This window comes from Rutilus rutilus, assembly GCF_951802725.1.
Source record: "Rutilus rutilus genome assembly, chromosome: 13".
In the NCBI taxonomy this organism is placed as follows: Eukaryota; Metazoa; Chordata; class Actinopteri; order Cypriniformes; family Leuciscidae; genus Rutilus; species Rutilus rutilus.
Genome location: NC_140218.1, coordinates 7,352,472 through 7,372,447, shown reverse-complemented (window position 1 = coordinate 7,372,447; position 19,976 = coordinate 7,352,472). Strand labels below are relative to the sequence as shown.

The 19,976-nt window shown below is 38.6% G+C and overlaps 3 protein-coding genes across 3 annotated transcripts; 1 reads left to right on the top strand and 2 right to left on the bottom strand.

The window, feature by feature from the left end:
- Nucleotides 1-2,013: 2,013 nt before the first annotated feature.
- Nucleotides 2,014-4,543, bottom strand: LOC311303070 (intelectin-like). Its single transcript, XM_084429340.1, has 7 exons — nucleotides 4,472-4,543; nucleotides 3,779-3,858; nucleotides 3,453-3,700; nucleotides 3,171-3,329; nucleotides 2,862-2,982; nucleotides 2,474-2,577; nucleotides 2,014-2,336 (listed from the first exon to the last, which is right to left on the bottom strand). Exons 3-7 carry the CDS (start codon nucleotides 3,642-3,644, stop codon nucleotides 2,184-2,186), a joined length of 729 nt encoding a protein of 242 aa, XP_084285466.1. The 5' UTR covers nucleotides 3,645-3,700; nucleotides 3,779-3,858; nucleotides 4,472-4,543; the 3' UTR covers nucleotides 2,014-2,183.
- A 104-nt stretch (nucleotides 4,544-4,647) lies between these two features.
- On the top strand, nucleotides 4,648-7,376 carry LOC311302362 (intelectin-like; the record flags this gene model as incomplete). The annotated part of the gene is made up of 7 exons (XM_084428178.1): nucleotides 4,648-4,665; nucleotides 4,707-4,790; nucleotides 5,999-6,104; nucleotides 6,183-6,430; nucleotides 6,556-6,711; nucleotides 6,808-6,928; nucleotides 7,354-7,376. The coding sequence occupies 7 exons, from the start codon at nucleotides 4,648-4,650 to the stop codon at nucleotides 7,374-7,376; spliced, it is 756 nt and encodes a 251-aa protein (XP_084284304.1).
- Nucleotides 7,377-10,302: 2,926 nt separating this feature from the next.
- On the bottom strand, nucleotides 10,303-19,711 carry LOC311302361 (NXPE family member 3-like; the record flags this gene model as incomplete). The annotated part of the gene is made up of 7 exons (XM_084428177.1): nucleotides 10,303-10,500; nucleotides 11,217-11,557; nucleotides 12,173-12,376; nucleotides 12,490-12,554; nucleotides 12,644-13,059; nucleotides 13,264-13,623; nucleotides 19,595-19,711. 7 exons carry the CDS (start codon nucleotides 19,709-19,711, stop codon nucleotides 10,303-10,305), a joined length of 1,701 nt encoding a protein of 566 aa, XP_084284303.1.
- Nucleotides 19,712-19,976: the final 265 nt, after the last annotated feature.

Below are 19,976 nucleotides of genomic sequence, written 5' to 3'. Positions count from 1 at the left end.
GAGGGCAACCTAAAGCAGGGGTTCACGCCGACACTGGGCATCTCCTGAATGGAGGTGTGTTATGTGAGATGGGTATGAGAGTGGAGCGATGACTGTGAGGCCACCAGCATCAGCAGATCACTGAGAGGGGAGATGAGCTGTGAGAAGTTATGGCAGTCTGACCCAGAAAATGTGTGTTCCTCTATACCACTCACCAGAAACCGCATTCATTGCATGGCTTGTTTTTCATTGTGACAAGTGTCTGCAACTATGCCAGGGGACAACACCCTGATGGAGATTAAAGATAAAGAGCTGATGGGAATGGGCTTTCGAGAGCCAGCTGAGACCATGAGGTGATTATCATTATTTGTTGTGGAGACAGTAACAAAACTTAATTTATGTCAGGACAATGATGTTGGTTGCCTCATGGGCAAGAATAGAATTTCTTATAGATGTGTTGATTTTGAACTAATATGTCTATAAGACATGTTGGTGGCTAAAGATGAAGACAGCTTTTGTAGATTCAAGAAAAGTTTGGATAAAGGTTAATGGTCAAAGGTTATTGAAATTAATTTATTATTACATTTTGTCAAAGTTACAATCTTAGGAGGTTGTTGAAAAGATTATTTGTGTATAGTGAGAGAGACTGCTTGAGTGGAGGAAGGGATGGTACTCTGCCTCTCTTTCTGTTATCGGCCTGCTAAAGCAAGCTGAAGCAAAATAATGATAATGAACCAAAACAAACCAGCTGACTTTTCTAAAATGAGTAATGAATAATGAATAATGAACAGAAATGCTTTGAAACTGGTTAAAGGTGCTCTAAGCGATGCCGGGAGTCGTAACTTCTTGTTGACATTCGAATTGTTGTCAAACAAAACGGAGGCTAGCTAGACCCTCCCTCCTCCTCATCCCGTCTCCACCCTCCTCCCCTCCCTTCCGGCATAAAGTCAAAGTAGTCACTAGTACAAACAAAGTTAAGTTTTACTGATATTTCATTCAATGTGTAATGTCACCAAGTTAGATAAATGCTTTTATATATTGCAGAACAGAATGCAGAAAAAGATAAACATTATCTTAAAATCATTTGCCACCTGAGGTTATAAATATAGCTCCCATATAAAGGACGTAATAATAGCAAGATAACGTTAGCAAAAGAAACTACATGTACTTTACTATCTGACAATAACCTCGACATTTGTTTTTCTTTACAGAGCATGCAGACTATTGATACAGGGCAGAGTGTGCCCAGTAAAATAATGGCTATGGATGAATTTGGCTAACTATCTAACTATCCTGGCCTGGGTTATTATTGTGTCAGAAAGGTCCAAAAATGTCCTTTTGCAGAATGTCAGGATGGATTGTGTCAAACAGAACTGTTTGTTCCATTCTGTTCCAAATGTAAAAATATTGTTTCGTCAACATGAGCAAAGTGGGTTGAGTGTTTTTCAGGGCAGGAAAGGACTCTGCATGAGTGCTATTAAGTGATTATGTTTCAGGTTGTTGATTCCACAGGTCAGACCAAAAGGGACGACTGGCAAGACAAGATGTGGACCAACTAATGGTTTAAGTTTAGCAGAATAATTTGTTTTGTGACGATTTTATTTGACTAAATCAAACTAGGGCTTAGTATTGATATAGATCTGATGATTTGATTGGTGCAAATGTTTTCAGGAAAAGTAGAAAATCTATTCAATGATATGAATTATGCAAATGACAAATGGGTTGTTCATGAGATCATGAACCAACTGGGGAGGGTCAGGGTGGGCATACTAGGTGATTCAAACCATACTGCCAATTTTAGCAGTAGGATTGGCTGGAATACTAACGTTGGATAAGACAGTATCAAAGTGTCAGGGCTCGACATCAAGCCTTGTCGTGTGCGTGTCACCTAATCGATGTTTACACATTTATCCTCCAGCGCATCTCCTAACCCCCGACGTCTCGTCCCCTGTGAACACTATGATCACTAGTGAATAAGACCTCTAGTGCTCCACTAACCCGCTGTGCATCAGTAACCAGACAGACTCCAGACAATGCCTCTGAATATGCTTTAATCACAGCTGGGAGGATCTCACACATTTCAGAGAGAATCCCCCCAGCAAAAAGAGTACAAGAGTTTAGATAGGAAAGGTAACATGACATATACCACCATTTTTCTCTAATATGATTGGTTCCACATGTGCAGATTTAGACTAATGGGAGTGTCAGCGATAAAAGAGAAGCACGGCTGCTTCAGTTATCTCTTTGGAAGCGCTCCATCCCACATTAGTGCCATAGCCATCCCAGTCGAATCCCGGAAAGTCCCCACACTGCCTTGGGGCCGCCTCAGGAAAGTGTCCACCTCCGCCAATACAGAACTGCAACAATACGAGGACATTACTGACAACAAGACATGCCTAGGCACTTCTTACAATGACACTGGTGCAGTTGATTTATTTTCATTGTACATTGTATTACTATCAATTTTACAATCCAGAATATTATTTTTCCTCACATGTTCAGTGTTACAGGCGGTTGGTTTGACACCTGAACAAAGAGCCATGGCTGCCCTTTCAGTATTGAAGACTCTGAATGAGATGAATCCAGGCAGAAAATTTGCTGGGGAAATGCACAGAATATATCAGTGATGATAATCATATCAATGATGATATGTCCATGAACACATGACATGGCTTTTATTCATTAAAGTGACTAGATCTCAACAATGATGATCACTTAATACACAGATTTATGATACGGATAACGTCAACTGATGAAGCCACTGTATTAAAATATTTGGAAAATATTGGCTCACGGGCTGTTGCTGAAAATAATTTGTTTTAAAAGATTTGCCTGCGTAAAGGATAAAATAAAAAAAATATATAAAAATAAAAAAGTCATACTTCTTGCATTGGGACCATAGAGATTTTTGTTGTAATCCGCATTTCCATTATCATACACGATTGGAATAACAGGTCCATTATCAGTGATGCACGTCCCTATTCCAAACCTCACAGGGAATCTCTGAAAAAAAAAAAAAAAAAAAAAATAATATTATATATATATATATATATATATATATATATATATATATATATATATATATATATATATATATATATATATATATATATATATATATATATATATATATATATATATATATATATATATATAATGTTTCAAAATCTTTAGATAAGAGTTTATCTGACCTTGAATAAATAATAAAGGTTTCCTCCGTGGAGAGTTAAGAAGTGATTCTCAGTGTGGTATTGCAGGATGGAGGACGCGGTCCAGGATTCCACCTCCATATTATTAGGAACGTGCCACACGGACACATCTTGTGCTGGAATGTCAAAGTAGCCAGGATTCTGGGACAGAAAGGAGACTATCGTTTCAGATTCTCCAAAAACATCCTTTGATCATTATACTTGTGTCAATTCTGTTTCTTCTATTTAACTACTGCTGTAAAACCATAAATGTAATAAGAATACCTTATAATCATCACTTGTAGAGGCCTCTGCACTACCAAATGTGACTTTGTTTGCCCATGTCCCCTCACCATCAGGCCGGTTCGGTTCACTGCCCTGCTGACTAGACCAGCGATCACCAACGGTACACTTTCCGTACATGTTGTTTTCATGAACACTGGCAACCAGCGTCCAGCCTCCGCCCTCAGTGGTCATATCACAGAAGGTCTGGTAAAGCACCCCTCTGGAGGAGTTCAGATAGTACAGGCCGTCTGCGTGAACAGAGCATTCCTGAGTCACTTCAGTGCAGTTCTTGCTTAAGATCAAACATTAACATAAAATGAGCGTACCATCATTAACCTGATACACTTTCTGAAGGTCTTTGCAGCTTCGAGCAGTAGTCTCACAGAGCCATACATTCAGTGAGAGACTGAAAATAATCACCAAAATCTTTTTTATAAGAAACATAGTCTGCAAACAAAAGGGGAAAAGTTTCACAATTACACTCAACAACACAAAGCTGAAATTAGACGTCTTGTGTTTTTCTCCTCAGATTTGACGAGCACTGTCAAGGCTTTTGGATTCTTGGTGAGTCAGATAATAAAGCTCAGGCATACTTTCTTAGCATTTTATACTTTCTCAGGAGTGGAATGAAGGATAGGCTACCGGAGTCTAAGTTGAATTTGGTAAATAAGGGAAACCTGAGCCTAAGTGGAACACATGGATGCGGGAAAGGAACGATTTTCTGCTTTGGCTAAGAAAATAACATTTGAATAAGTTAATACCTAAATTAGGGAAGACATTGATATTGATCTTTCATCAGGCTGTTATTGAATTAAAAATTTTACTAAAACTATGGATTAAAACATATCCGAAACACATGTTTAAACAACAGTATGAGAACAACCCCTATAAAAGTAACATATACACTCATTCTGTTCCTTTTATGATGCATAGTAGCAGTGCCAAGTTTCATTGAGATATTGTCACAGTTTGCTAAAAGATGATGAAGGCAGAAGATTCCAATATAAACTTTTACTCACGATAGGGATTTCCACAGGATCACACTCACACCAAAACCACTTAGTATAGACAACAACTTAATAGATTCAAGACCAGACAACGAATGACAGGACAAGCAGGAACTTCAATACACAGATGATGACTAGACAATGCAGACAGCTGTGATGATAATGATGATCGCTGGCAGGTGCAGGTAATGGTAGAGGAGGTGCAGGTGTGGGTCAAGGAGGATGCTGGGAACTGTAGTGCGGACAGGGACTAACAGCAGACAGTGACAGAAACAGTGATGGTGACGATGACAGCGACGTAGAAGATGAGGAAGGCAGTGTGACGGTGAAGGTGATCGTGACAGATATATTATTATTTACTGGTAGCTCAATGAGCTCAAATGTTGCATATGTAGAACATTTAGCCTATCGCAAAGAAATGCCATTTTATTTCAATTTTGTTCACCAAAGTAAATTAATCCTTGAGGGTGAGTATTGTTATTTTTTTTTGTTTTTTTTGTCCATGTTCAAATTCTTTTATGATTTTAGAATTTAGATATTCTTTGGAATGAAAAATATGTCATCTGCCGTCTCTCATCAATCACCAATTATAATAATATTGTTGTGTTAGACTGTTCGGCTATTTATCACTTTAGCTCATTAGTGAGTAGTACAGTTAACTTTGTGCATCATCTTATTCATTGAGAAGAGAACTGAAAGTGATTATTGCCTTGTTTATTTAATTTATTTGCTATATTGTGCACAATTGACTGAGTGATTATAGGGGTTCTTGCCATTATTGTCAATTTGTAATCTAATCTTTTCTATAATATTTTACAAATAGTTGAGGTAATTTTTTTCCGATAGGCTAAATGTAGGCTACTACATATGCAACATTTGAGCTCATTGAGCTACCAGTAAATAATAATATATCTCAATGAAACTTGGCACTGCTACTATGCATCATAAAAGGAACAGAATGAGGGGGAGAGACCTTTAACATTTTGAGAAAAAAAAAAAATTCCATTACATTGAGTGGCACCCTAATGTACGCATCAGTTGGGGATGGCTCGCAACGTGTACACGGCAACAGACGAGGACAAAATGTTTGTCTGCTAGCTTGTTCTTCCTTCTCAGTTTCACATTCTGTACGAGGACAAAACACTTTTTCAATATTGAAAGATCAATATCAATGTCTTATCTAATCTGCTTTGGCTAAGAAAATAATATTTGAATACACCTAAAATTCAATAAAGGTGTAGTTTTTGTTTGAACTTTGGTTTGATGTGATTATGGGGGAATCGAGCCGAGAGTCCTCTTACAGAATGTGAAACTAAGGAAGAACAAGCTAGCAGACAAACGTCTTGTCCTCGTCTGTTGCTGTGTACACGTTGCGAGCCATCCCCAACTGATGCGTACATGGTGGCAAAATTTCAAAAGTGAAATTATTCATGAAATAGGAGTATTATAAGAATATTTTGATTGAAATTAATTTATCTTAAAATAGTATAATATAATAATATATAACATATTCCACTACATCTTTCTCTTGCATTGCAGTGGATCAACAAGAAGCAACATATTGATACCGCTGATATCAATCTTGAGAGAGCATATGCTGCTCGAAGCTGCAAAGAACTTCAGAAAAAGTATCAGGTTAATGAAGGTACGCTCATTTTATGTTAATGTTTGATCTTAAGCAAGAACTGCACTGAAGTGACTCAGGAATGCTCTGTTCACGCAGACGGCCTGTACTATCTGAACTCCTCCAGAGGGGTGCTTTGCCAGACCTTCTGTGATATGACCACTGCGGGCGGAGGCTGGACGCTGGTTGCCAGTGTTCATGAAAACAACATGTACGGAAAGTGTACCGTTGGTGATCGCTGGTCTAGTCAGCAGGGCAGTGAACCGAACCGGCCTGATGGTGAGGGGACATGGGCAAACACTGTCACATTTGGAAGTGCAGAGGCCTCTACAAGTGATGATTATAAGGTATTCTTATTACATTTATTGTTTTACAGCAATAGTTAAATAGAAGGAAGAGAAATGACACAAAAGTATAATGATTAAAGGATGTTGTTGGAGAATCTGAAACGATAGTCTCCTTTCTGTCCCAGAATTCTGGCTACTTTGACATTCCAGCTCAAGATGTGTCCGTGTGGCACGTTCCTAATAATATGGAGGTGGAATCCTGGACCGCATCCTCCATGCGATACCACACTGAGAATCACTTCTTAACTCTCCACGGAGGAAACCTTTATTATTTATTCAAGGTCAGATCAACTTCAACACCATTTTTGGGTTTGAAACATTCACAGAATTTTTTTTTTTTTTGTGTGTGAAATTACAATAACAGTTTTTCCCCCCAGAAATTCCCTGTGAGGTTTGGAATAGGGACGTGCATCACTGATAATGGACCTGTTATTCCAATCGTGTATGATAATGGAAATGCGGATTACAACAGAAATCTCTATGGTCCCGCTTCAAGAAGTATGACTCTTTTTTAATTTATCTTTTATTTAAGCATCAGCAAGTGGTTCATGTAGGTTATCTACAAACCGGAAGGTTGGTGGTTCAATCCCCAGTTCCACCTGACCAAGCGTCAAGATGTCCATGAGCAAGACACCTAACCCCGGCTGCTCCCGACGAGCTGGATGGCGCCTTGCATGGCTGACACCGCTGTCGGTGGGTGAATGTGAGGCTATATGTGAAGTGCTTTGGTGGCCATAGCTACATAATTACTGTAAAGTAATGATTATGAATTTGTCAAATATAGCAAGGAGACATTTTAATTGTTTATTAATTTACTTTTTACCAAGGTGACCCTGTAAGAACAGTTACACAGATGACACGCTGTCATATTGAGAATGAATGTGTGCATATTGTGAATTAAATTAATTGAACATGGCATACAGCTTTCCTGAAAGCCTTTCAGTGAAACAAAATATTATTGGAAGCTGTTTTATGCGAGGGTGGCTGAGTGCTGGTTTGGAAAATATGCAACATCATTATGTTGTGGCTTAGCCTGGCAAGCCAGACCTACATCAAGATGTTAGGTCTGGCAACCCACCCTAGACACGGCTCAATCCGAGGGGCGTGATAAACGGCTGTCTTTCAAATTCCCTCGGCACGCAATAGGACAGCTCTTCAACCAACCAGCGCGTTTTCCCAACATCAGAGCTAACGAGTTGATAGATTCAACTTTTGAATCTGGCCGGCAAAACTACGAACACATCTTAATTTTTTAAGAATGACTTAAGTGCCGTTCTTTGCTCTTTTCTCAAAGAAAAACTTAACTCCAAGTCCTCCAGTCGCGGCCAAAGCCGATTCGAAAGACTGTTCTCCAGCAGCAGCAGCAGCTCTTCTTTGTTTTCAAGTAGCAGGGAACCGTCGCAACTCCCAGCAAGCAATAGCCGTCATTTCAACGTCTCGGTTAAATGTAGACCCGATATTGTCCGGCTATGTGTAACCCACTTTTAGCCCAAATATCATTTAATCTGGATAAATGTATTTTTTTCCAAAATAACTTGTGAGATGTATGATATTCCATCATGTAAGCAAAGTTGTTTGGTTTGCTTTTTTTTTTACATGTTATATGTGTAGGCTGTGCGTAGCCACGATTTAGCTCGTATTTAGACCTGGCTATTGTAGCCCACTTTTAGTCAAAACTGATTAATTGTAGTTTTTTGCCAGGCAGCGCATGAAATGGTTGATATTCCATCATGTTCGCATTGGTAATGATATCTACAAGGTTCAATGTGTCATTTCACGACATGGTCGATCTAGTCACGATTTAGCTCCGAATTGGACGGGCTATATGCGGTCTGCTTTAGCCCATGGCGAAATCAAGACAATCTGGTTTACGTACGGCTTGGCTATAGCCCTGATTCAGACCAGCGATATAGTATAAGAATATTAGTCTTAAAAATGTTTTCGCTCACACAGCTTAATGTTTGCTGTCACACATAAACATAACATTACTACAGGGGTGATAGTAGAAAAAAATCCTGAGCCTGAACTTTTTTCCCTGGGAGGTAAGCGGCCCCTAAACCAAGATATATGCCCTGATCAACATAATTGTCAAGCGGGATCCAGGGGTGTGCTCCCCTTGGAGAACATTTTGATAAATAGTCCCTTAAATGATAGATTCTGGTGACTTTTGTGGATATAAATGGACATCATTCAGACATGAGATGAACAAACCCAATACAAGCCTATATTACAGTAGCAGGTTTCAGTAAGTCAAATTTAAGACCTTTTTAAGACATTTTAAGACTTTTAAGATTGAAATTTAAGACCTACACGACATATTGCCAAAAAATATTCAAATCAAAGAATTCATTTTATTTCAATGAATTCAGTAATTGAAAAAGCATTAATTTAATTTACAGATAAAGCAATCACATTAGTAACCTTCCACACCCAACAACGCGTGTCAGAGAAAAGAACAGAATCAGATATCATTTTTTTATAGAACGTTGTACTTATACATATTTTACATATTATACTGTAAAAAAAACACATAATTAGTTGATTTTAGTTGATCATAACTAGAGATGAAATGGCATGAACATTTCATTTCATGATTATAGTGACAAAAATTATCACGGTTATCACAGAATCCTGTTCAAATATAGTCTTTCTCGTTATGTCTTTTCCACGACTGCTAGCCAAAGAATCATACAATATACTGTCCAATATACTGAATTAAAAATTCACAATGTAATGTATTAATTACATTAATAATCATTTATTAATGTAATGTGTCTTGTACCGTTAAACGTTATCATGTGGATGAATAATCATATGCAAAATGATATGCAGATGAGGATCTGCATAGTAAAACTAGGCGTTGTAAGCTCCATATATGGTTATTTCGGGGTGGAGACGCATGTGCGCACAATCTTCCGCTGACTGGGATTTACAAAGTGAATTCTGTGCAGGTTCTGGCGTACGAACGGTTTTATAAGTCTGAATATTCTTTTTGCGTACGCCATTTTTGGCTTTCGGGCGCACGTACACTTTTAGTAAGGTTCCTACGCACAGTTTTATAAATGAGACCCCTGACCTTGGTTTATTTGTTGACATTTTCAGATTTATAATGGATTTACTTTTATTTTTTTGACAAACAAAATTTTAAAAAGTCATTTTTTTCATTTTCCCATTCATTTTCAGTGTGACCCCAAACACCTTAAAAGGTTAAAAAAAAATTACACACACCTTTAGAACAACCAAATCCAACCCAGTTTTTTTTTTTTTTTTTGCATTTTTAGATAGATTATTTAGGAAAAGTCACAGAGTTTCATGCCCCTGAGATGAAGGTAACACTTTTAAAAAATGAAGGAAAAGTCCATGGGGTCAGCGTGACCCCAAACGGTGAACGTGATTTCACCAAGTACCACATGTTCCTGGATCAACATCTTTGTTGATCCTGGAACAACATTCCAATCAACCAATCAGAATTGAGGGACAAGTTTACAGGTTATGTCAATTTTAGGCTTAAAACCAGGGTGAGGTGCTTCAATATCAGTGTTATTCACCTATCATTTCCCTCTGATTTTAGGGAAAAGTTTGGGTAGGTTTAGGTTTAGGGGTAGGGATAGGGTTAGGACTAAATTTTGGGGCAGGAATGTTATTCCAGGATCAACAAAATATGTTGATCCAGGAACATGTCTTACTTGGCAAACAGTGATTAAGGGTTCATTTTGAGATTATACAGGTTTACAGTAAGCAGGTAGGTGCTAAGCTTGGTAAGTTTTAAAAGTATACCAGAAGTTTCTTACAGATGCTCATTTTTGTACTGTAGATACATACATTTCTTGGTATATTATAACAAAGTATAAGGTAAATATTATTCTATTGTGTCAGGCAGGACAGATATATGAGAGAAACATGTCGACTTCATTAGCAATGATAACAGGACCTGGGTGAATTTCTTCACGTAGATAGTGACAGGACGTCATCTGCCAGACATCGATGTAGATTACTCCATCAATATCTCGGAACATCTCCTGCATCACTGTATTCAGCTGCATTGAATACCAATCACTTAGAAAAATATCCTGTAACAACACAGATCAGTAACAGACAATACTATAAGCATTAATATTAACTTGGTTTAGACTAACTACATTGTTTGCATTTTCTACCAGAAACAGTGCTGAGTAGGTTACTTAAATATTAGTCTGTCACCTGTTATAACTGACATTTTACTTTGACCTTGTAGGCCAATCCAATAGGAGTAAAACAAGGAATAGTTCATACAAAAAAAACAACAACGATTAATCCATCTATATTTTCTCATGTTTTATTCTGAGCTCTATATTAGTCTCTTTTATTGAACAAAAAAGTTACTTATTGCAGAATGTCCAGTGAATGGTGACCATTTTTTCATTGGAAAAATAGTTACATTTCAGTCTGTTTCTCTCACAGAACTTTCATATGCCTTCTGAAACATGGAATAGTGCTTGAGTCATATGGACTACTTTGCTTGTACTCTGGTACCCATCCACTTTCATAGTTAGAAAATAAAATGGGTAGACATTTTGCAAAACCATGTAAGACAATCATACAGGTTTGTAATGACATGATATGGACTGAATTACACCTTTAAGGGATGGAATTTTGCATGAATTGGAAAATGAAGTGTCACCTCAGCACATGCATATTTGTGTTTCTAGACTTTGAATACAAAGACAGCAGGACAAATGTACCATATTACGAATACAAGACAGAAAGTTATTGAAAATGGAGTAGGATTGAAAATGAACAATTGTACCTTTGGTGCTGCAGTGTTTCCGGACTTGATGATGACGGTGGTCTCTGGTGCACGACTCAACAATGCAACAACAGACTGACGGATTTTGGCCACTTCATGCACGTAAAATGTTATTGGGTGAGCAGCCAAGTGGGCAAATTTTGTTAAGACAAAGACTACATGAGGACCACCAGCTATTTCATCAATTTCATTGCTTATATAATGCAAGTCGATAATGGGCATTTTCTTAAATCGCAAAGGAACACCGTGTGGCCTCCAGTGAACAATGATATTATTTTTCAACTCTACAGCCATCAGGGGTCCAAGAGCATGTTGAGTCTGGAGGTCAATTTTTTCTATGCCTAAATAAGATAAGCAAAACTTACATTAGACTCATTGCTTTATTTATTTCTTAAACAACTTTGCAAAGCTGCTTTTTTTTGTACACAGCAGCCCCTTAAAATATATTGGCACTTAAGGAATAGTACACTTAAAAAATAACTTCTGTCATAATTTACTCACCCTCATGTTGTTCCAAACATGCATGACTTTTTTTTCTGCAGAACACATAAGATTATATTGAATGTTTCACCAGTCTTTGTCTATAGAATGAAAGTCAGTGTGATACAAGTGTATGGAAATCTTCTTTTGTGTTCCACAAAAGAAAGCCATACAAGTTTGCAATGACATGAGGGTGAGAAAAAAATGATGACAGAATCTTTATTTTGGGGTGAACTATCCCTTTAAGATGCACTGACACATTAGCATGTATGAATGTCATTGCAAATTCTTTATGAACCATTTTTGCAATAACATTTTGTAATGAAGAAAATAATTACACTGTTAAAGTGTGACCAATTTAAGTCTTTAAACAAAAATTGTCACTTGGTTTAATATTTTGGTGTAATGTCAAGACATTCATGCATTTGTTGATCCATCCAAATACTTTTTGGGGCCTCTGTGTATGAATAACTTGCCTGGCACTTTACTTTCTAAATACTCAAACCACTGCCTTGTGGTGGAGTCTCCCATCAAGTAGATGATCTTGTTTTTAAGACAGTTTCCCATTTCTGCAGAACTGAACTGTTGGGTGTTGCACACAAAAGACTTCCAGACATCTTTCAGATAAAACCCTGCAGGAACTGGTGTCGTCAAGCCAGATCTGCATCTCTCCATTGTGCCTAAAGCCAAGAAACATTAACCTGAAGAGACTGTGCCATAATTATGCAAATTCTTAATTCTCTTGCAACTACATTTGATTTTAGATTATATCGGTCCTGATATATGAACATACCATTGTCTGTAGTGTTGGGAAGGACATTTATGATTTGTGTGTCTCCAGTAATAGCAACATTTGTGCTGTGGAGAGAAAAAAACGCAAGAGAAACATGCAGGTTTTCTAGTTTTACAATTCCTCTGTAATTCATTTGGAATCCTTTCCCACTTACGTTGTGAAAAAGCTCTTCTCAAAAGGATTTAATGGGTTTTCCAAATCTCCGTAAGAGTGATGAACCAGTTTGTCACACGAAAGTTTATTTGGTCTCTCACACTGCCACACCGTCCCTGTTTTTATATCCTTATACTCACAGCAGCAGTCGCCTTTAATCCAACTTCCATCTGCACCCCACTTAAGATTACATTCTACTACTTCACTGATCCTGGTTTTATTGGGTCCTGGCCCTTCAAAGTAGCCTTTATAGTGGCTGCGTGCAAATGAGGAGTCCCTGTATTTTTTGAGAATCTGCACAGCCTCACTGGAGTGCTCTAGACGTACATACACTTGTGCCTGACCTTCCCACGGCAGAAGAAGAACTACAGAGTAAGTCCCATTATGGTGATCCACAACCTCCCCGTACACACTTGCCTTCAAGAAGAATAGAGAAGGTTAAGTGTATTGCAGAAAACCTCTGCATTAGACGAATGTCTGTTGGTAAATCCAGTTTTAAAGTATATGAAAATATAATATATAAAATGTTGTAAACTAAATCAACATTTAACTGTCAAATAAAACTCAATATGACAAATATCTTAATTTTTACTTAAAAAATATTATATAAAACAAACACACCATTAGCTCTGAATTGAATAGCTTTGCTTTGAAAAAATCTCCTCCATATCTTTTCAGGTTCTTGTTGTGGTCTCTGGCTGTGATGGTAACGGAGATATTTTCTCCCACTTTGTAACTCTCCTTGAGTCCCACAATAGAGAATGTTGAGTGGACTGGGCTTGTGCTCTGATCCAGCTGAGTGATTTCTTGTTCTGGACCGGGCCAGTCCAGAGCCTTCTGTAGCCGGTCCCACTCCTCTTCACTGATTCCCATGTCATGAGCGGATATTGTAGATGAAGATTTATTATTTCGAGGAACTGGTTTAGGTCTGGGGGGCTGAAATGGTCTTGTTTGGATCCCACCAGTCAATCCCCATAGAGCCTGAGAGAGGACCAGGATATCAATCAGATCATTGAGGCTAAAGTGACACGCCCCCCAAGGAAGAAAATTTTGAATTTTTTTTGAAAAATAACTCCTGAAATGATGACTTCTGGTGAATATTGTGGAAACTAATTGATATCCATCCATCCATCCATCTTCTACCGCTTATCCGGGGCCGGGTCGCGGGGGCAGCAGTCTAAGCAGGGATGCCCAGACTTCCCTCTCCCTAGACACTTCCTCCAGCTCTTCCGGGGGGACACCGAGGCGTTCCCAGGCCAGCCGGGAGACATAGTCTCTCCAGCGTGTCCTAGGTCTTCCCCGGGGTCTCCTCCCGGTGGGACATGCCCGGAACACCTTCCCGGGAAGGCGTCCAGGAGGCATCCGGAAAAGATGCCCGAGCCACCTCAACTGACCCCTCTCGATGTGGAGGAGCAGCGGCTCTACTCTGAGCTCCTCCCGAGTGACCGAGCTTCTCACCCTATCTCTAAGGGATCGCCCAGCCACCCTGCGGAGAAAGCTCATTTCGGCCGCTTGTATCCGGGATCTTGTCCTTTCGGTCATGACCCACAGTTCATGACCATAGGTGAGAGTAGGAACGTAGATTGACTGGTAAATCGAGAGCTTCGCCTTGCGGCTCAGCTCCTTCTTCACCACGACAGACCGGTACAGGGACCGCATTACTGCAGAAGCTGCACCGATCCGCCTGTCAATCTCCCGTTCCATCCTTCCCTCACTCGTGAACAAGACCCCAAGATACTTGAACTCCTCCACTTGAGGCAGGAGCTCTCCACCAACGTGAAGCGGGCAAGCCACCCTTTTCCGACTGAGAACCATGGCCTCGGATTTGGAGGTGCTGATTCTCATCCCAGCCGCTTCACACTCGGCTGCAAACCGTCCCAGTGCATGCTGGAGGTCCTGGTCTGATGAGGCCAACACGACAACATCATCCGCAAAGAGCAGAGATGAAATCGTGTGGTCCCCAAACCCGACCCCCTCCGGCCCCTGGCTGCGCCTAGAAATTCTGTCCATAAAAATTATGAACAGAACCGGCGACAAAGGGCAGCCCTGCCGGAGTCCAACACGCACCGGGAACAAGTCTGACTTACTGCTGGCAATACGAACCAAGCTCCTGCTCCGGTCGTACAGGGACCGGATAGCCCTTAGCAAAGGGCCCCGGACCCCATACTCCCGGAGCACCCTCCACAGGCCGCCGCGAGGGACACAGTCGAATGCCTTCTCCAAATCCACAAAGCACATGTAGATTGGTTGGGCAAACTCCCATGAACCCTCCAGCACCCTGTAGAGGGTATAGAGCTGGTCCAGTGTTCCACGACCGGGACGAAAACCACACTGTTCCTCCTGAATCCGAGGTTCTACTATCGGCCGGATTCTCCTCTCCAGTACCCTGGCATAGACTTTCCCAGGGAGGCTGAGAAGTGTGATGCCCCTATAGTTGGAGCACACCCTCCGATCCCCCTTCTTGAAAAGAGGGACCACCACCCCGGTCTGCCAGTCCAAAGGTACTGTCCCCGATTGATACTGTCAGGTACTGTCACTAATTGATATATTTAGATGAATATATTTAATATATTTAATACATTGTAGCATATTATAATACAACTTATTAGGCCTATATTTATAGAATAGCAAAGTAGGCCTAATCAATATACAAGACTGAACCACATAAGTTAGATGTGAAATATAAAGCCTATCATGATCATTTTGCCAACAATGAACCATGGATTTGTTTAGTTTATAATACGTTTTATTTTTAACTTAAACAAATACAACATATAACATTCAAAACTTATCGGCTTAGACTGCATTTGAAGAAAAATAAACAACAGTTTTCTGTAGCCTTGTGCAAACTTATTCAATAGAATTAGACTTCTAGAATGTTCTTTCCAGTGCAAAAAAATATATTTTTAATTTAATTAGACAACATTTTAAGGAGGTGTAGTGCAAATATATTTATATAATTATACTTCCATTATAGTTAACTTTCTTTCCAGTGCAAAACAATAATATAAAAAACATAAATAAAAAAACAGCTAATAAAGAAAATCTAAAGTATTGCACTCAAATACTGCATTCAAGCAATACAACACATATGCACATGGAAAATCTCACAGAAATAAATAAACCTCCAGACTAAGCACATTGTGCAGCTATTTTTTCCATGTGTACTTTTTTTTATTTCTTTACAATGTTAGGCTAAACCTGTACTATCTCTTTTAATATAATCACTTTCTTATGAACTATATTTGAGTTTTAAAAATCCACATGATTAGCCTACCATATCAGCCTCTGGAGACGTCTGACGGACAAGGAACCTTGACATCGCTCGGCCGTGTATTCATTGTCCCTCACGCATTCCAACCACGGGTTGGTAGTCATTTTCCCATTCAATTCTATATTTTTGTGCTCTTTTCTTTTTCGCCGGCTGCTCGGAGGTAGTCATTTTTACATTTCCCGCTGTTGTTACTTGTCGTCATCGTTGCTACGATACGTGACTCACAATGACTGAAACGTCTTCCTTATCCTTGTGGCAAAATTTTACTTTCACAAGCAAAGGTTTCTTAAGAAAATTCCTACTTTTATTGATTTCCTTTGTGAAGTGAAATATTTAATCAAATCATTAAGAACAATTGATAATAGAAAATGTACGTCTTTTCTGAAAAAATATGATGAGGTCTTTCATGTACCATGATTTACTTCTTTGGTTTTTTTTTGGGGGGGGGGGGGGGGGGGTTATATTTTTTTTTCTCTTTTTTTTTCTTTTCCTTTTGGTGTTATATGATTGTGCAAATTTGACTTCAACTGTTTAATATATGCTTTTGTTGAAATGTTCTATATTTCTAAGAAATGTATGTTTGCAATATTGTTAAACATTTCTTGAATAAAAAAAAAAAAAAAAAAACAATGACTGAAACGACCAATTAAAAGGCAATTCTCTGATGATGTTCCAAGATGTTAAAAACGCTACGCTGATCATAGACAAACAGGGGGAGAAATTAGTATCTACCGCACCGTCGGGGTTTTTTTTTTTTCTTTCTTATCATAGCCTACAAATGTCTTCGTTCATAGTCTGACATATATTAGAAGCTATATGTGTCTGTCATGGATTTGCACTGAATTGATTCTCAAAAATACGGAACAAAGTGCGTTCCGTATCAGTTCAATACGGAACAAGACTTTTATGTGTCAAATACGGAACGATTCCGTATACGGAACGGTTGGCAACCCTACTTGCTGTCCGGGGGGAGGGCTCCGACTCGAGCTCGGAATTCGGCCCGACCCCAGAGTACTCCCCCCTATGAATGTATATTTCATGGGTATCTATGAGCAGACCCATCTGAATGTGAGGTGATGGGGTGGTGGCGGGATGCTGAGAAATTTGTCATGAGACAGGAGGTAAGGGAAGGCTTTATTTATACTGGCTTCTTCTTGTGCTGATTGGATGATTACCTGAACATGCTCCTCCCGAACTTTGTTACATAAAACTTAATTTAATATGTTGTAAATAAAGTGATAAATTATGGCAGCGGCGGTTTCTTCATTAGGGCGATTGGGCGACGCACCACCAAAGTGTGAAAGGGACTTTTTCAATCACAATCTCATTCAACCACAGAGTTAGCAGTCACTCACTGTTGTTCTGCCTCTGGATATAGTCCAATCAGCGCCAAGTCACGTTCTGTGGAGTACCGCCTCTTTTTGGGAGATTTCACTCTGGCTGAGAATCGCCCAGAGTGTTCACATAGACTTACATTAAAAGATTTTTTTTTTCCGAACTGCAGGCACTGCAATGCATTCTCTATGGCTTCCGGGAGGGCTCGCACTAACGTGCTTTCGTCATCACACGTAAACTTCACTTGTGCAGCGATTGGTTGAAACAAATATACCTCTAATAATATTTATCCATAAGCTGAAGTGACATCCAATAATTTCCTCAGTGCGTAACTTACATTTCACGGACATATTCTCCATCTGTAAATGTTAGAAAGTCAATATTTCCAGCTTGCTGTCATGAACTTCGGTGAACGAGCGCCGCCGCGTGCATGCGCGCCGAACAGACGGAGCGCAATACAGGAGCGCAATTATTCTGACTAAAATATACATTAGCACTAAATTATAAATATATTTAGCTAAAATATTTGTTATTGAATATTTGTTGTTGTTGGTGAACATAAATGTGCTAGAGAATTTCAAACCTACATGTGTATTTTTATGATAGTAGCTTGTTTTTTTTTTTTTTTGTAAATTTAACTACTTCTTTAAAAAGCATTATTTTGTTTTTAGATTGTAATGTTGCAATGTTAGAATGTAATGTGATTTGACCCCTTTTTTGGATAGACTGCAGATAGACAGCAAGGTTTGTTTTTATAACCTTCAATATGAACATTGTTTGTAGGACAATATTGATCTGGATATTAAATATATTAAAAAAATAGAAAAATACAGTTTGTTTTTATTCAAATGGAAAAATAATAATTAAATACTCAGATTATACCATACATCGCCATTTAGCCCAAAAAATTCAGATTTATTTGGCAATTGGCTATTTCCCAACCCTACCGGCTTAAGTTTTAGCTAAACTTTAGGCTAATGATAGCTACATTATCACTGTTAAATTGTTATTTAACAATTAGCCTACATTCAGTCCTGGATTAATAATTCAGTTTTTCGTGCGCGTGGCGAAAATGAATCGAAACAATGAATCATTTTGCGAGCGGTTCAATTGATTCGAAGCTTAGTTTCTCCGATCACTACTCTACAGACTGAACAACCGAACGGAAAAATGAGCCAGAGGGAATTTACAGTTCAAAGAAGGTGGAGCCTCCGAGCACACACATATATATGACATCACATGCCCAGACACCTCACATCAGAGAACAATGATAGTAAAAAGATGTTTACCGGCCGGAGCGATCAGCCTTTTTACCACTTTCCCCAGAGACTATTTCGCTGTTTCGAATGGTTTAGAGTTGCAGAAAAGGGCTGTTTCTCCCAAAAGCATCTAAAGCTAAGTTATCCGTAGAGACTATTGATGGCAATTATTCTACGATCGAATAGGCTTTACGATGCTTTTGGGGGAGCGCAGCCCAGGCCGTTTATGACGCAGTTTTAAAAGGTAAGATAAGACGTTTAAAGAACACGTTTATATATTCTCAACATCTGAATCTAATTAACTTGCGTATTAAATAATGCTTAGTTTATTATTGCTCTCTAAATTAGTAAATTTTAGGGATGTTATCATACAATAGATTGTGCTTTAGATATGTTATTGGATAAAGTAGCTAATTTATCAAACCACAAACAGCCTATTAATGGTTAAACTCGTTCTATTAATGCAGTTTTATCCATCGTTGTGTAAATAGAGAAAAAGGTTCTAAAACGGGTTAAATATAACATTGAGTCGTGTGATATGAGAATATCCTTTTTATTCCTTATAAATTAATGTGAAATAAAGAATAAAATTCCTTACTGTAGGAAAGAGCATATTGCTACAAATTTAGAGTAAGCAAAACCGTTTGGGTGGAGATTAGGCATTGATTCTGTTGACTATCTGTATATCATGTTTCAGCTGATTTTTGGATTGATGTTAAAGGGAAGTTCATAAATGAGATTAAAAAAAAAACTGCTAAAAAAAAGCATACGTGGCTAAAATGAAATGATGGGATGGGGAAAGGAATCACACTAAATACCAAAATTGTATTATATACTACTGTATATAATATAATTTTCCAGTTTTTGTCTCTTTTATTCTGCTTTCAACACAAGAAGCACAAAGGGGATTCAGTGGATCTTGAAGACTCCCTGCACTGACGCTGTAGCTCTGTGGATTTTTCAAGCCTTTTTTTTTTTTTTTTTTTAAATAAACCTTTATAAACATTAAACTTCCCAGTGTTGGTCTTTGTGACTTATGGTATAGCACCCAATGTTTAGTTATATTTAGGTTGCTCCTGCTGACTTGAGCCACCATGATCATTTTCTCTTCTGAGTCAGTACATTCATACTGCTTTCTCTGAACAACTGGATCCTCCTCATGCAGGACTGCAAACCATAATGGAGACCACAAGAACAACATGGTGGAAAGAACAGGCAAAAATACTTGACATGCAGTTTGTTCGAAATGTAGAAATCCATTGTTATTACAGTGCAAATGTCTGTCTAAATGTGAGTGCTTGTATAAACATGTTTTTTATTTGATATATCATGTATTAATTTATATAGTGTAAGTGCAAGGGATACATAAGATTAATTAAATTTCACTTGTTTGCAATAGATTAAGAAAATAACATGTCACCTGCAGGTCTCCTGTCTTAGTGAAACCATATTGAACATGGCATGAT

What these genes read in the sequence shown, in the direction of transcription:
- LOC311303070 (XM_084429340.1), bottom strand. Translation starts at nt 3,644, where the DNA reads ATGACCACTGAGGGCGGAGGCTGGACGCTGGTTGCCAGTGTTCATGAA. An exon ending in CTACAAGTGATGATTATAAG is followed by an intron (nt 3,330 to 3,452) that starts GTATTCTTATTA and finishes TTTCTGTCCCAG; the next exon opens with AATCCTGGCTACTTTGACAT. An exon ending in CTATGGTCCCAATGCAAGAA is followed by an intron (nt 2,578 to 2,861) that starts GTATGACTTTTT and finishes GCATTTCCCCAG; the next exon opens with CAAATTTTCTGCCTGGATTC.